At 39.1% G+C, this 15,881-nt stretch overlaps 1 protein-coding gene across 4 annotated transcripts in view; it reads left to right on the top strand.

The window, feature by feature from the left end:
- Positions 1 to 1,114: 1,114 nt before the first annotated feature.
- Positions 1,115 to 15,881, top strand: part of CCNB3 (cyclin B3) — a 48,707-nt gene continuing 33,940 nt past the window's right edge. The window contains exons 1-4 of one of the 4 annotated variants that reach the window (XM_047716484.1): positions 1,115 to 1,252; positions 4,831 to 4,962; positions 7,100 to 7,186; positions 12,414 to 12,544. In XM_047716484.1, coding sequence (XP_047572440.1) covers positions 4,867 to 4,962; positions 7,100 to 7,186; positions 12,414 to 12,544 — 314 coding nt within the window. In that variant the 5' untranslated portion in view covers positions 1,115 to 1,252; positions 4,831 to 4,866. Of the gene's footprint in view, positions 1,253 to 4,126; positions 4,322 to 4,830; positions 4,963 to 7,099; positions 7,187 to 12,413; positions 12,545 to 15,881 lie in introns of those variants that run through there. The other 3 variants (XM_047716485.1, XM_047716483.1, XM_047716486.1) reach the window with 3 other exon arrangements.

The following is a 15,881-nucleotide window of genomic DNA, read 5'->3' as shown; positions in this document are numbered from 1 at the left end:
TCTCAGACATCCAAGTGGAGATGTATCATAATCAGTTGGATTTATGAATCTGGAGTTCAGGTTTTAGATGATATTTAAAGTCGTGGATCTGGGTGAGATAACCTAGGGAAATTAAAAAGAGAAGAGGGCTTGGGATCATGTGAATATTCTACCTTTAATGTAAAGCTGTGAGATACTAAAAGGGGAATGGGCTGATAGTAAAGGCAGGGATGTAGTTTAGTGGTGGAGCATATACAGCTAGCTGCTGTATATGCAGCAAGTCCTAGATTTTTATCCTTGGTATCTCCATTTACTCTTTGCATCTTCAGAGGATAGGGCAGGGCTATTAATTCTTCAAGTCTTCTGTCAATTAGTCATATATAGTTTTTCTGTTTCCTAGAACAAAGCAGGTGCTCAATAACTGTTGGATGAATGAATGGATGAATGGATGGATGGATGAATGAATGAATGAATGAGTGAATGAGTGAGTGAAATGAATGAGAATATCTGAATTTTAATACTGGCTTTGCCACAACGCAGGTTTGTAATATTGGGCGGTGAGCAAGCTACAATTTTGTTATCTGTAAAATGGCACTAATAAAAGTAACTATCTTTTTGGATAGGACTTAAAACAATAAAAATTTATAACGTTTAGCACAGAGGTAGTGGTAAATTAATGCTAGCTACTATTAGCTCTACTTCACTTTGGATGCTTATCCATAAAATAGGGGCAATAATTTCTGCCCTGCTTCCCTCACAAGGTGATCTGTGAAGCCAGCAGGAGTTAACATTTAACTCTACAGAGGGTTATTATATTAATGTTTTAATCGGTCTTAATCTGCATTTTGCAGCCACTCTCACACCCATCCTCCAACACGATTATTTAAATAAAAACGCCTCTTTAAATCGACCCAGTACTCCGCTGGTCAGCCCTGCCGGGTTCAACCAATTGTACTCGAAACCACGCCCCAATGCGAAGTCTATTAGCTGCAGAACTCAATTTAAAATTACCCAGCCCCGCCCCTCCTTGCTAGGGGAGCAGACGTCCCAGCTGTGCCCGCTGATTGGCCCCCCCTGCTGACCAATCACCACCGCGCTTCCTGCTGGGGCTGTAATTTTCAAAATTCGCTACTGGGCAGATTGGAGCGAGCACAGGCCAGGTTGAGAAGGACACAGGTCGCTACAACACGGAGCTCCGTTCATTTCCTGGGCCTCTCCTGGTCTAGGAGTGCGTCCGTGATCTTTCCTGTTCTGCCCTCAGTCTCGGTGTGAGGTAGGCGCGTTTGAGCTTATATTGCCCGCTCGAATGTCCGGCCCTGTCACAAGCGGGTTGATGCCTGAGCACCACTCCAGCGCCTTGTTAACACGCTGTCTTCTCTTGCCGGCAGGCAAGGCATCCCTGCCGTGAAACCTTTGTTTTGTTCTGCTGTCAGTCAGCAGTTTGCGCGAAGTTGGGCAGGGAGTGTGTTTTCGAGGGTGAGATGGCAAAAGAAATGAGATTGTGTCCTAGCTTTCAGATAGAACAGTACAACATGCCTGAATCAGAGGACATCTACAAAAAAGTCTTTTCACAAGTGCAAGTGTGGAGGATCAGTTTCATCCACGGGAGGTATTTAAGTCTGTGCTACTTGCGGGACGTCTTTTGAATTACAGGTCGGAGGGTATGAAGGAGGATGGAAACGTGTGCTCTCTCTCTCTTCTTACCGCTTTTATCTCCACTGGCTCTCTTCTATCCCCTACTTCAACCGTTGCAGCTCTGGGCTTTCCCACTGCTTTGTGCTTTGGTCCACTTAGGATCCTAGAATGTCAGAGGTCAAAGGACCCTAGAACAGTGCTTCTTAAACTTTGAAGTACATACAAATCACCTAGGGGATATTGTTAACTTGCATTTTTAGATTTGGTAGGTCTAGCTTGAGGCCTGGGATTTTAAATTGCTAACAAGCTCCCAGGTGATGCTAATGTTGCTGGTCTGTTGACCATGGTTTGAATAGCTAGGTGGCTCCTTTGGTCCCATTGCCTCATTTTCTTAGGTGGGGAAACAAAGGCCTAGAGAGGGAAAAGGGACTTGCCTAGCATCATCCCTCCAGCCAGGGGCAGAGTTAGAGCTAGATCCTAGGCATTCTTCCCAGCCGAGTGCTGCTTTCATGGACACCACGCTGCATTCTCTCCCCAGTGTCTTGCTATCTGTAACCTGCTTTTAGATATAAAATGAAGTTGCTGTTGTTTCCTGTAGACTGTCTTGACCTATAGTTTTGGAGTCTAAGCAACTGGGCTTCTAAATGAGCCCACTTGCCCCTCTTTGGGTTTTAGCACTGGTCCTGGGGTGCTCAGTAGAGTTTTCCACACTTATCAGTGTATACGTGTGGAAGATGGAAAGTCTGGAAAGTGTAAAGGATTATAATTTTCTCGTCCAAGTAAGAGCCCGTTCTGTAGGTGGTAGAAGTCAAGAATGTTCTGTTGAATGTCCCTTAATGAAAACTTGTTTTTAGTGGTGTCAATCCCCTCCTCCTTCCTAATGGCAGACAAATGAGTTACTTAAGTCACTGTGCATGTCCCCCAAAGCAAGTGATCAGTGTCAGGTAAAATGACAGTGGTGTATGAATATCATCTGAATAAGCTTATTCTCTCTGAGGTTTACTTACCCTGTGATATCATCAGCTGAAAGTTTTCTAGGCTGCTGAGTTCTTTCTATTTTTTCTTTCCCCTTGAAAGATAAAAGTTTCAGAACACGAGTCTTCGGTCATCCATAAAAAAATGGTCTGAGGTGTGAATAATAACAGCAGGGCAAGTGGTTTTCATAGAACACAGTTAAGGGTGGGTGCACCCAATTTGGCTTAATTGCTGCTTGGCTGAGTTTTGAAAGATGAGATGGAAAATAGGTGTGGATTTGGGCGAAGAGAGGGAAAGTAAGATTCATCACTTATTTTGAGGGCCTACTCTGGGTTAAGTTTTGCACATACACATTTACTTCTGCTTCGGCAAGTAAATGGTGGTATTCCTCTATTGCAAATGAGAAAAATTAAGGCTCAAAGATGCTAAGTTGTCTGGTTTAGAAATCCAGTTGCTTCTTAAAAAAATATGTGCATTCTGTCTCCTTATACTACTACAATGCAGCCTTTCGCTTTGGACCATGGACTGTTTTTAGAGTGCTTTTAAGTATGATTGGAGAGACTTCCTGGTATTTTTATGAAGAGCCCTGGAAAGAGCTGGGGGATCTATGCTGCTTAATAGTTTGTCCTGTGTAGTAAGTCCCTTAACACATCGAGGCCTCTAAAATGGAAAAGAACTGTATTTGTATTGTGTACCCTCCCAGTTTTGTTGTGAGGGTCAACTGAGGTAATAAATGTAAAGGCACAGACTTGTACTGACTTTTCTTGACTGACAAAATGTTTAATAGTTCATCCAAAATCAGCTTTTCTTCTTTCTTAAACCTTTTCCTCAAGCTGCAGTCTTCTCTGCTTCCCTTTCTCACCAGCCTGGCCCCAGCCTAGCATTCAGCCCCTTTCTAACTCTTCCCCAATTACATTCTTTATATGCCACACTCCAGACAGCTGGGGTGTCCCTGCACCTGCTGTGCTCAGCATGTTCAAGCCTCAGCTTGAGCTCAGACTTTCTTTTCCGGGAAAGCTCCGCATTCTACTTGGGAACCTCTTTGTCATTTAAGTCTAGATTATGTATAACCTCTGCTATGAAGCCTTCTCCCACCCGTTTCCCCAAGAAGATTATTGACTTTCCATTGTGTTTCTCTAATACTTTTTATTTACTTTTATTAAATCATTTGACACATTTTAATGTTACATTTAGAGTTGTGCATGTGACTACTTACAGGATAAGATGCATGATTTATTTGCATTAATATCACAATTGCTGGAAATATCTGGTACAGAATGGTAAGCTTGTTGCATTGCTTTAGGGTCTTGCTTAGATGAGCCTGTTCTTTGTCAAATGCATTTGAATTTGGAGATTGAATGTGGGTGAGTTTGGAAGGGCAATTGCATCTGAGTGGGAGGGGTCTCTTGTATATCCAAAACCCGATTCCTCCTAATAATGGCATTTGCTCGTAAGACACCTAGGTGGATCCAAACTATTGAGGACTCACAAAAAAGAACCTTAAAGAATGTAGAATGAGGTCCCCCACCTAGATGGGACAAAGATAGGACTCTCTCAAGGGCTGTAATGACGGTTAAATTTTTATGTCAAGTGATTTTCAATAAGTTAATTCCTTCTATTGTTATCTCATCTTTTGAATTTTTTTTTTCCCTACCAGGTGTCTCTGGAACCAGATTGCGGTTTCTTTTGGTTGAATGCCGTCTTTGAATACTCTGACCTATCAGGCATATGTGTATGTTCATGGTGTGTTCTAGCATCTTCTCTGTAGCTTCATTGTAATTGCTGTGCCAGGACCCTATGCCTTTTAAAGAACATTAACCCTTCCAGCTGTCTTCTATATTATATGATCTGCATGTTCTTGATCATTTTTAATGCATAACACTCATGTGACGTGTTCCCAGGCCTAAACTAGGAGGCAGGCCACAGTTCCAGTGCCCACAGAGGGTGACAGGCACTGTGCTGGGCTTTTTAGATAGAGTGTCTTGTTTAATTTGAACAGTACCCTGCAGAGGTAGGTATACTTTTCTCCATTTTACAGATGAGATAACTGAAGCCCAGGGAGTTTTTCACTTGCCTAAGGTTAATTGTGGTAGAACTAAGATTTAAACACAGATCTGCTCAACTCAAAGTATATGTTTTTCTAGAGATCCTAGAGAGAAACTGGGTATTCTCAGGAGTTTTCAGAGAGTTCGGCAGTATTTCTGGTGAATGGTGTTTTAAAGAGTCCCTTTCTGATTGCAGCCCTATCTTGGAGAGACACTGCTGAACCTGTGAAAGATGCCACTGCCACTACCTTCCCAAAGCTCCAACCCTGAGACTAAGAAATTGCGGGCCAGAAAAATTGTGCCCAGTGATCATGGCCAGTTTGAAAAGGTTAGAGCACGCCGTCTCTCCCAATAGTGCCTGGAGTAGCTTCTTCCTGTTTTGGTTGAGTCCCTATCCTCACCCCTAAATCTTTCTGAATATGTGTTGTTTAATCTGAGAAATTGGGAAGGAGTGGTAGCTCTTGTAGTTTAAGAAGACTAGCAAATTAGAACTTGGATTCTATGTGTGAACTCTCCTTTTCCACAAATGCATAGCTGAAATGAAGGGTGTCCTTCAAAAGCAAACAATACTCAGCTCTCATTAATGATCACGTCTATACTCTTAATTTCTGGGAGATGCTCAAAGTACCTTGCTGGGAGGCTGCTTGGTGCATCCTGGGGAGACTGTGAAGATTAGGTCAACAAATGTATTATTCTTTGACCTTGTAGATAGTTTGACACTTTCATTCTGACTTTGTTTGTCACCGTACATATTTTAATCAGAGTTTGTCACCGTACATATTTTAATCAGAGTTTTACTAAGACTGATGAATTGTCATTAAGGGAGTATTTCCTGGAGCAAACATCATTAAGCCAATTTAATTTCCTTGACTGGTGTTCTCTCGGCATAGATAAACATTTTCTAATCATTTTCATTTTTTGTTTTACTAAAATGATTTTCATGGAGGGGCTAAATTTTTCTATATATAAATTTGGCAAGGAAGATTTGATCAGATTTTTGGCCATCTTGAATTTGCTGATTAGAGTTCTGCCATAATAAGTTTTGTTTTGTGGCAGTTATTTTTCCAAATCCAGCTTTCTGGGGGCACATTTTATAAATCTAAGTTTTATTGAGTTCACATTTACCTGTGAATTTTATTTGGGGCTGATTATTTCTACTGGTAATATTAAGTGGGAATTGGATAGCAGACTGACAATGTATTTCTTAGCTAATTTGTGAGATTTGTGTAACCACCAAATATTTTATTTTTGCTAATTATTTCCGCTAGGATTATTTATCATGAACTAGATGAAAGACTAATAATTTACTGATTTCTTAGCTTAATCAATTAGAAAATAGAAGTAATTCTTCTTGGCCCTTTCAGGATTGCTCTGCTATGCTAGATTGGTCTATTGTACTATGAATCCAGTTCTCTAAACTTTCTGATCACTTACTGTGTTACGTATTAACTGTTCATGATGTAGATGAAAAACAGAGCAAAAGATGGTGTGACCCTAATGTTCTGCTTCACATCATAGCAACTCTCTGATCTATGTAGGGCAGGGTTCTCATTTCGTAGAAGAAATTTGATACTTTGGAGGCTTTCACCAAAGAAAAACTGTTAGAGAGTAGAAGAGCCCTATAGTGTGATTTATCCTAACCTGTAGCCCCGTAGAAATGATCTTATTCATTTGGGAGTCAGGTAAGGCATGCACAGATGAACAATACCCAGAAAGAAAGCCCCCTTTGCTCCAAAATATTCACCTCTCCTCCCGTCCACTACCTCTCCTTCATAGACACTGACAATTAGAGGTTAATATGGATTACCAAACTCCTTTCTCAAAACACAAATTTGGGCCACCCAAGCACCTCTATACAGACTATAAAAAACACATATTCTCTCATTTGATCCTCAAATAAGGTTACCATTTCAATTTTACTGATAAGCAAATTGGGCCTGAAAGAGTAAGCGATTTGTCCAAGGTCAACAGCTAGTAAAGAGGTTATCCTGGATCAGTATCTAGGTATGTGTGTTATTGTCCTTATTGGGAATATCTTAAATACTTAACATAAGAGATACTTGAATATTTGTTACATTACTGAACTGATTTACTTGAGAGCATCCATATTAAAGGAATGACTGGGAATGGCAGGATGGTGGTGGTGGTTGTTAATTTTGGATCGGATAACCATAAAAATGAGAGAACTAAGAGGAAAAACTTTACCAAGCCATTTTGCTCATTCTAGGGGTTACACTGAATATCATCATGCTAGTTTTGTCCCCATGATCAATGATTACCTCCTTCAGAGACTCTCTAAGCAGCAGTGAGTGCCAAAATTTCCTTTGGTAGTTTTTTGGGGTTTATTATATACATCTCTAGTTGCTTGGAGATTCTGGAGTTTCCCCTGAGCTCCAAAGATGACCCAAAGCCCCTGAAAAGTGTTCATTATTAGATATCCTCATTTACCTCTTTTACTTTTTTAGATAGGGGAGAATTACCAAGCAAAGATTTCTTCATCTTCACCTAAGAGACGATGCAAAAAGAGATCAGCTTTTGAAGATCTCACCAATGTGAGTACGCTAGTCCAGTCCCCTGCTATGGTTTTGCATATGGCTGAGATAACCTCTTCCTTAAGGGATCATTCTGGGTTACCAGACACTGACCCTCTCTAGAATGTTGAGAGCCAATTTTACTTGGAATAAATGATCCAATTTCAGAAGCTGCAGGAGCTCTTCTGCTGGCACATACCATCTGGATTAATTTGTTGAACTTTCTGGAAGCAGCAGACAGAGTGATTATCAGATACAAAATTGTATATAATTGTATATAAATATAAGGGATCTTGCACTTAGATTAAGTCCAGTCATGGCTCAACTAGCTGTCTAGGCCTTGGACATAAGTATCTTGATGGATATATTGTAGTTCAAGGCAGTGTTTATCAATTCAAGCACTATGGGCATTTGGTGCAGTAGTTTTTCTATTATGTAGGACTGTCCTCAGCCACAGTATGTCTGGCTCCTGGCATTAAATTCCAGCAGCATCCCATTCACAGTGACAATCAAAAATGCCCTCTGACGTACAGAACCATTGAGGACTACTGTTCCGTGATCTAGTCTTCAACGTGGAGATTTGAGAAACTCAATTTTGAAGAGGATTGTTGAGTTTACTACCTTCTGGTATTATTAAGATACCAGCAAAACCCAGCACTGATAGTTAAACTGTTACTAATTGAATGTAGAATTGGGCCAAAGGTAATCTTTGGTTTTAGAAAATAATAACTATGACTACTGAGGGTTTACCAGGTGCCTGGCACTATTCTAAGCACTTTTTCCTGTATCAACTCCCTTAATCCTCATTTATTTCTGTAATGTAGATACCATAATTATGTCTACAGATCAGGACTTGCTCAATGTTGTTTTTGAAGTCTGTTTCATCTAGGATACAGAGAAACCCCGGTGAGCTATTCCTGCCCTCCATAGTAGGGTGTCCTTCTGTAGCTACCAGAATACTTTTATCTACTAGAAAATAATTTACCCCCTTGAGCAGGATTGGATAAGCATTGGCAAAGTTCTCTTCTTTGGATCTCTGCTCTTTAGATGCTGCTATGGGACCACCTTTGTACTAACATAGTCTCCTCCCCATACAGATTAGAACATTTATGATTGGGTTACAGCATTCTGAATAATTTCAGATTTACTGTGGCTTGGTTGGTTGTTTCCACACAGACCTGTAATGCTAGATTTGTTTCCTGAGTTGTTTCACCATGGATCTAGAAACTTGGCTGAAATAAGGTAGCCACACAAATCTGAAGCAGATGCAGCTCATGTTGGTGTGGCTTCCCTTGACCCCCAGAGTCCCTGATGGAAGAGTGGTGACATTGTGCAAAGCAAGTTCTCACAGCATATGAGATGATTTCTTGCTATGTCTCAGTCCTTTTTTTTTTTTTTCATGAAGTTTATATTGCCATTCATAGAGAACAAACACAAGCTAATAGGAAATACATGCAGATATCATCCACAGCTCTTCTGGTTCTCCAACTCAATGCAATGATCTGTTAGGCCACATCTGTATCCAGGGTGGAAGTGTGAGAAGCAAGGCATCTCTGAGCAGTAGCTCTGCCTCTAGCTTTCCAGAAACTCAGTCCAATTCCCTTTTGCATTCAAGTTTTGAAGATTCATTTTGGTAACCTTGAATGGTCTTTGGTATTTTCCAAAAAAAAGTCCCATCATTACAATGTGCCTAAGCCCTTCCTAGGACTGGGCATTTCTGCAGATGTCTGAGCTCATCTATTTGAAGGTGTGGGCTCCTTTCTTTCTGAATTTTGGGGATCCCCTCTATGATTATTTGCTTCTTCCTGTTTGTATTCCTGTCAGTATACTAAGTCTCCATGTTCACACATCTGGGTTTTTTTTTTTTTCCTCAGCATTCACCAGTAAAGTCCTGGCATGCCAAAGAGTTGATCTGTTTTAATTAATCTGTGTTTTTCTTTCCCTCGCCTTTATCATTCCAGCATGGGAAAGACTTTTGATGTGTAAGAGCTGGTCCTAAGCCAGTAGACAAGGAGATAGGGTCTATATCCACATTTACTTAAATGATTTTGTGTCAGTAGGACACAACTTTCTTATTTTTTTTGTCAAACAGTTGTAGGGAAATGCAGATTAGGGTCCCCTCCCCTTGAGTTTAGTTAGATCTGAGATTATTAGTGCTTTGAACCTTCACATATGGCAAGTAGAGAATTTCACCCTGGGTGTTGGGGTCTTATCTCTCCTGCCAAGAATGCAATTCTTTTCTAATTCTGAATCTCAGTTGCACATATAGGGAGTTTGTAAAACTTTAGGTAAGAAGTTAAAATGAAAACAGTGCCAAACTATTTGAGAAGCAGAGGTGGATAACTTGAGGACCTAAGAAAGAATTCCCTGTTGGATTGCAGTTGCTTATTATGATCTGATGATACGAAGACATATTTTTAAATATTTCACTTAGAAATAATTTCAAGGTTGCAAAAATTTGCAAAAATAAATAGTAGTACAAATGATATACATATACTCTTCACCTAGATTAACCTATAGTTAACATTTTATCCCATTTACTTACATACGTCATGGCTTTTTACCCCTAAGTACTTCAGTGCATATTTCCTCAGAGAAATTGTCTTTTTAAAAAAATTTATTTATTTATTTTAGAGAGAGAGAGTGTGTGTGACTGCAAGCAGGGGGAGGAGCAAAAGGAGGGGGAGGGAGGGGATCTCAAGCAGATTCCCTGCTGAGCATGGAGCCCACATCTTGTGACCCTGAGATCATGACTTGAGCGGAAACTAAGAGACACCCAACTGACTGAGCTACTCAGGTGCCCCTGAGAAATTGTGTTCTATAACCACAGTACTGTTAACAACTTTATAAATTTACATTGATACATTATTTTTATGTAATCTATTATCCATAGTCCAATTTTTTCAGTTGACCTTATAAGGTCAATGTTGTAAGTACTTTTACCCTCCAGTAGAGGATACAGTGTAGTATCATTTACTTCTCATTTCTTTAGCTGCTTCTAAAAAAATGTGTATGTATTTTTTAAAATTTAAATTCAATTAATTAATGTATAATATATTATTATTTTTAGAGTCTCTAGCTGCTATTAATCTGGAAAGTTTCCATAGCCTGTCTTTGTTTTTCATTGACATTACCGTTTTTGAAAAATACAGTCCCTTTTAAACACCCTTTTATTTATATTTAAAGATTTACTTATTTATTTGAGGGAAGAGAAAGAGCATGCACAGAGGGAAAGGGAGAAGCAGACTCCCTGCTGAGCAGGGAGCCCAACTTTGGTCTCAGTCCCAGGACCCCGAAATCATGGCCTGAGCTGAAGGCAGATGCTTAACCAACTCAGCCACTTAAGCACCCCTGGACACCCTTTTAAAAATAGGACATTCTGGGGCGCCTGGGTGGCTCAGTGGGTTAAGCCTCTGCCTTCGGCTCAGGTCATGATCCCAGGGTTCTGGGATCGAGCCCCACGTTGGGCTCTCTGCTCAGCAGTGAGCCTGCTTCCTCCTCTCTCCCTGCCTGTCTCTCTGCCTACTTGTGATCTCTGTCTGTCAAATAAATAAATAAAATCTTAAAAAAAAATAGGACATTCCTCATTTTGTGTTTGTCTGATGTTCCCATGTGACTAGATGTTACACATTCTTGGTTGGGATACTGTATAGGTGATACTCTGTCCTTTGTAGGATATCACATCTGGAGGCACATGATGTCCATCTGTCTCTCACTGGTGATATTAAGTTTTAGTCACCCAGTCAGGATATTATCTGGTTCTCACTGTATAATACTGTTTATTTTTTTTTTCCTCTTGCAGCTAATAAGTGGTGATACACTCTTAAGAGCCTGCAAATAATTTGCTCTTCATCAAAATTTCCCCTAGATTTAGCATCCATTTATGATTTTGTCTAAACCAAATCTTTATATACACATATACATATATGTGTACATAAATATACATATACATATATCTGTATACACAGATGCACACACATTTATACATATACCCATATATTCAGATGTATATATACATATACCTATTTAAGAAATCATGAATTTACACAGCTCCCATTCCAGTACACAGGGTTTTTCCTGGCATTCCCCAATCCATATTTGTATGTTCCTTCTTCTACAATGAGGACATCAACACATTTACTCAGTACTATAACACAACTAAAAGGATTTCAAAATTACTTCATCCATACCATCATAATAAACCTGTTAAAAAGAGTTCCAATTTGGGACACCTGGGTGGCATCAGTTAGGTGTCTGCCTTTGGCTCAGGCCATGATCCCAGGATCCTGGGATGAGTCCTGCATCCGGCTCCTTGCTCAGTGGGGAGCCTGCTTCTCCTTCTGCCTGCAGCTCTCCTTGCTTGTGCTCTCTCTGACAAATAAATAAATAACTCTTAAAAAAAAAAAAGAGTTCCACATTTATTTGTAATATTCTCTGCCACTCCAGAAACCCATCCTGATTGAGGATGTGTATGTTGAGGGTATATAGTCAAAAACTGTGTTTACTTGGATTAGTTGTTTCTTGTTTTTTCTTTTGTTTTCTTTTTCTTTATCCCTTAGTGTGATTATGGTATTTGTTTGGAATATAATTAGGTTCAGTTTATTTCATTTTAAAGCCATAACTTTTAAATGAAACAAACTGAACCTAATTATATTCCATTTTTATTGGTATTATTCAAAATCTCATGATCTCTTCTACTATTTGATAGAATTTGTTATGATTAGAGTTTATGATGGAGCTCCCCAAAGCCCCATGTTAAATAAAAATCCCCTCAATGATGGGATAGATGTGTCACAGGTAGTGTTGTCTTAGAGGCCTACCCTGAAAAGCTAGTCAATCTTGGTAGACCCAGGTAGCAAAGCCAGTTATGTTACATTTTCCCCCCTCTAAATGTCTCATGGAGTCAAAGTAGAATGTGATATTAACAAAACATCTTTTGGGGACTTTTCCAGCCAGTATACCTGACATGGAGATCAGAACTACATTCTGTGTATCTTGGAGTCACTTCAGGCTGCTATTTGGCTAATATGTAGCAGTACTACTATATTGCTAGCTTCCATTTTGATTGGTTGGCACCAGTGCCACACTGGTTGTGGGATATTTTGATTATTACTCCTGGGAACACCCAAACGAAGTGTCCAAGGTGGGGATGTGGGTCAAAACATTCCTATAAGTGCTACCTATTAGGTAATTTGTGGTTCTCTAGATTTCCTTGCTTCCTTCTCCCTGCCTCCCATGTTTTTTGCAGGCTTCTCAAAGTCAGCCTGCCCAGCTCAAGAAGGAAGCCAATAAGGAGTTTGTTAAGGATATTTCCAAGAAGATAAAAGGGAACACACCTGCTCTTGGGTTGGCCAAAAACAATGAGATGAATAAGGAAAGGTGAGTAAGAAGAGACTCAGATGGCAGTATTTTAGATAGTAAAGAAGAGTATGTGACATCTTTTGACCTCCTGTTGTCCTCCACTGAGAACATGTTTAGTGAGCCATAGTGGTGATTGCCACACTAACCCTTGGGTGCTGTGGTGAGCCCAGATGTGGTTGCTGAAGTGTTATGGGCCTCTTCTCTCTCTTTCCATGGCATGTGCATATTGAAGGAGCTGTTGTCATTGGGAAGTTTGCCAAAAGGTCTTGTATTCATCTTTTCTCTCTTTTAGTAATTCAGTCCCTGTTTGAGCTAGTCTGCGCTTGAGATTGTGGTGGTAATTTTCCAGGGGATACTCAGCAGCTGGCTGATAGCTTGCCAGTCTGCTTATCTCATTAGAAGCTTTTGGGAGAGGTTTGTCCCTTGTTACTGGAGAGAAATTACTATCTCTCTAGGCCAAAAACCTATGTTTTCCAGATGTTGCAGGGAACTGTTCACAGGTTCTGCAAGTAGATATGAGTATTTTCATTTGGGTTAGAAAAAGGATTTACCTCTAGGAAAACTTTTATTAGAAGAAGAGTTAGAGGGTGGAGTGAGTCCTTTCTATAGCCTGTCCTCATTCTGGTGGGAATTACTTTCAGGAAGGAAAAGAATAAATTAGCTATAGGCTTAAGCATGGGTTCCAAAGAGTAAGAGAAAAAGTTGGGGAATTCCAGGAAATTAACATGGTAGGTCTACAAGACACTTTTCTAATTATCTAGCCAAAAGAAATCAAACCAGATAGCATTTATCCCTACTTAGTTTTTTGCTGAAATGAAATTCCTGGGATTTCTATGTGTATTTTGACTTTAATTCCCTGAATTATTTTCTTCTGATTTTCTTTTATAATTCTGACTTTAGCAGGGAAATCCTTACAAAATACCATAAACATTCTTGCCTTCATTTAGGGTTCAGTGGAAGGGATCTTAATTAATAGCACTAGAACTAGTGGCTGACATTTATTGAGAGCTCACTATAATCACACATTTTTCTAAGTGAGCTTTTTTGCTAACAGCTTTATTGAGATATAATTTACATACCATACAGTTCTTCCATTTAATGTGTGTAGTTCACACATTATGTACTGAAAGCTTTCAGTATATTTGAAGTTATGTAGCCATCACCACAATGAATTTTAGAACATTTTCATAAATCAAAAAAAAAACAACAAACCCCAAAAAACAACAACAAAAAACCCCTTCAGTATCTTTAGCTACCACCTCTCAATTCCCCCATCCTTCCCAGCTCTAGGCAATCACTAACCTTGTTTCTGTTTCTATAGCTTTGCCTATTCTGGGCGTTTCATATAAATGGAATTATGCAATGTGTGGTCTTATGTGTCTAGCTTTTTTCATTTAGTATTGTGTTTTCAAGCTTCATTCACGTTGTTTCAGGTATCAGTACTTCATTACTTTTTGTTGACCGATAATATCCCATTGTGTGAATATACTTTACTTTCCTTATCCATTCTTCAGTTGGTGGGCATTTGGATTGTTTCGACCTTTTGCTTATTGTGAATGATGTGGCTATGAACATTTGTGTACGAGGTTTTTTTGAACACCTATTTTCGATAATTTTGTGTATATACCTAGGAATGTAATTGTTGGGTCATATGGTAATTCTGTGTTGATCTCAATGAGGAGCTACCAAACTGTATTCCATAGCGGTGGCACTATTTTACATTCCTACTAGCACTGTATGAGGGTTTCCAATTTTATACATCCTTGCCAACCCTTACTATTTTTTTTTTATCATGGCCATTCTAATGGGTGTGAAGTGGAATCTCACTGCTTTAGATTTGCATTTTTCTTTTGTTTTTTAAGATTTTGTTTATTTATTTGACAGAGAGAGCATAGGCAGGGGGAGTTGCAGGCAGAGGGAGAGGGAGAAGTAGGCTTCTAGCTGAGCAGGGAGCCTGATGTGGGGCTCCATCCCAGGACCCTGGGATCATGACCAAGCTGAAGGCAGATGCTTAGCCAACTGGGCCACTCAGGTGCCCCCAGATTTGCATTTTTCTGATGACTAATGATATTGAGCATCATTCATGTGCTTATTGCCTTTTGCATACCTTTTGGAGGAATGTCTATTCAGATCATTTGCCCATTTAAAAAATCTAGTTGTTGAGCTTTTCATTTTTAAGTTGTAAGAGTTCTTTATATTTTTTAGCTATAAGTCTCCGATCAGATATGTAATTTGCAAATATTTTCATCTGTTCTGTGAGTTGTCTTTTCATTTTCTTGTTGGTACCCTTTGAGGCACAAAAGTTTTTAATTTTGTTGAAGTCCAATTTATTTTTTTCCTTTGTTCCTTATGCTTTTGCTTTTGGTGTTCTATATAAAAGACCATTGCCAAATCAGAGGTTACAAAGATTTAAGATTTTCTTTGCAGAGCTTTAAAGTTTTAGCTCTTTAGGTTATTGACTCCTTTTGAGTTAATTTTTGTTGTTAGTGTGTGTTAGGGGTCTAACTTCATTGTTTTACATGTAGATATCCAGTTGTCCCAGCACTATGTTTTTGTTTGTTTGTTTTTTTTTTTTTTTTTACTATTTGTTAAAAAGACTAATCTTTCTCCACCAAATTATCTTGGCATCCTTGTCAAAAATCAAATGACTATAAATGAAAGTGTTTATTTCTGAAGTCTCAATTTTATTCCTTCGATCTACACATCTGCCATTATGCCAGTACCACATATCTTGACTGTTGTTGCTCTGTAGTGCATTTTGAAATTAGGAAGTGTGACTCTTCCAATTTGTTCCTCCTTTTCAAGACTGTTTTGGCTATTCTGGGTTCTTTGCAATTCCTTATAAATTTTGGAATCAGCTTGTCTGTTTCCACTGGGATGTTTACAGAAGTTGTCTTGAATCTGTAAATCAGTCTGGGGAGTATTTCCATCTTAATACTAACTCCTCCAACCCACAAACATGGGATGTCTTTTCATTTATTTAGACCTTTAAATTCTTGCAACATTTTTGTACTTTTCAGAATATAAGTTTTGTATTTCTTTTGTTAAATGGTTTGATACATGAATTGAGTTTTGGATGTTAAATTAATCTTGTATTCCTGGGACAGATCCCACTTGGTCATGGTGTATATAATACTTTTATGTGTTGCTGGATTTGATTTGCTAGTATTTTGTGGAGGACTTTTGTACCTATATTTTTAAGAGATACCAGACTATAATTTTCTTGTGATATCTTTGTTTTTGGTATCAGAGTAATATTGGCTTCATAGAATGAGTTGATAACTGTTCTTATATCTTCTATTTCTTGGGGTGGTTTACGAGGAACTGGTATTGATTTAGATGTTTGGTAGACTTC

The sequence above is a fragment of the Lutra lutra genome, chromosome X, assembly GCF_902655055.1.
Source record: "Lutra lutra chromosome X, mLutLut1.2, whole genome shotgun sequence".
Taxonomy (NCBI): Eukaryota; Metazoa; Chordata; class Mammalia; order Carnivora; family Mustelidae; genus Lutra; species Lutra lutra.
Note: the sequence above shows the minus strand (reverse complement) of the source record. Positions and strands in the feature narration are given on the sequence as shown.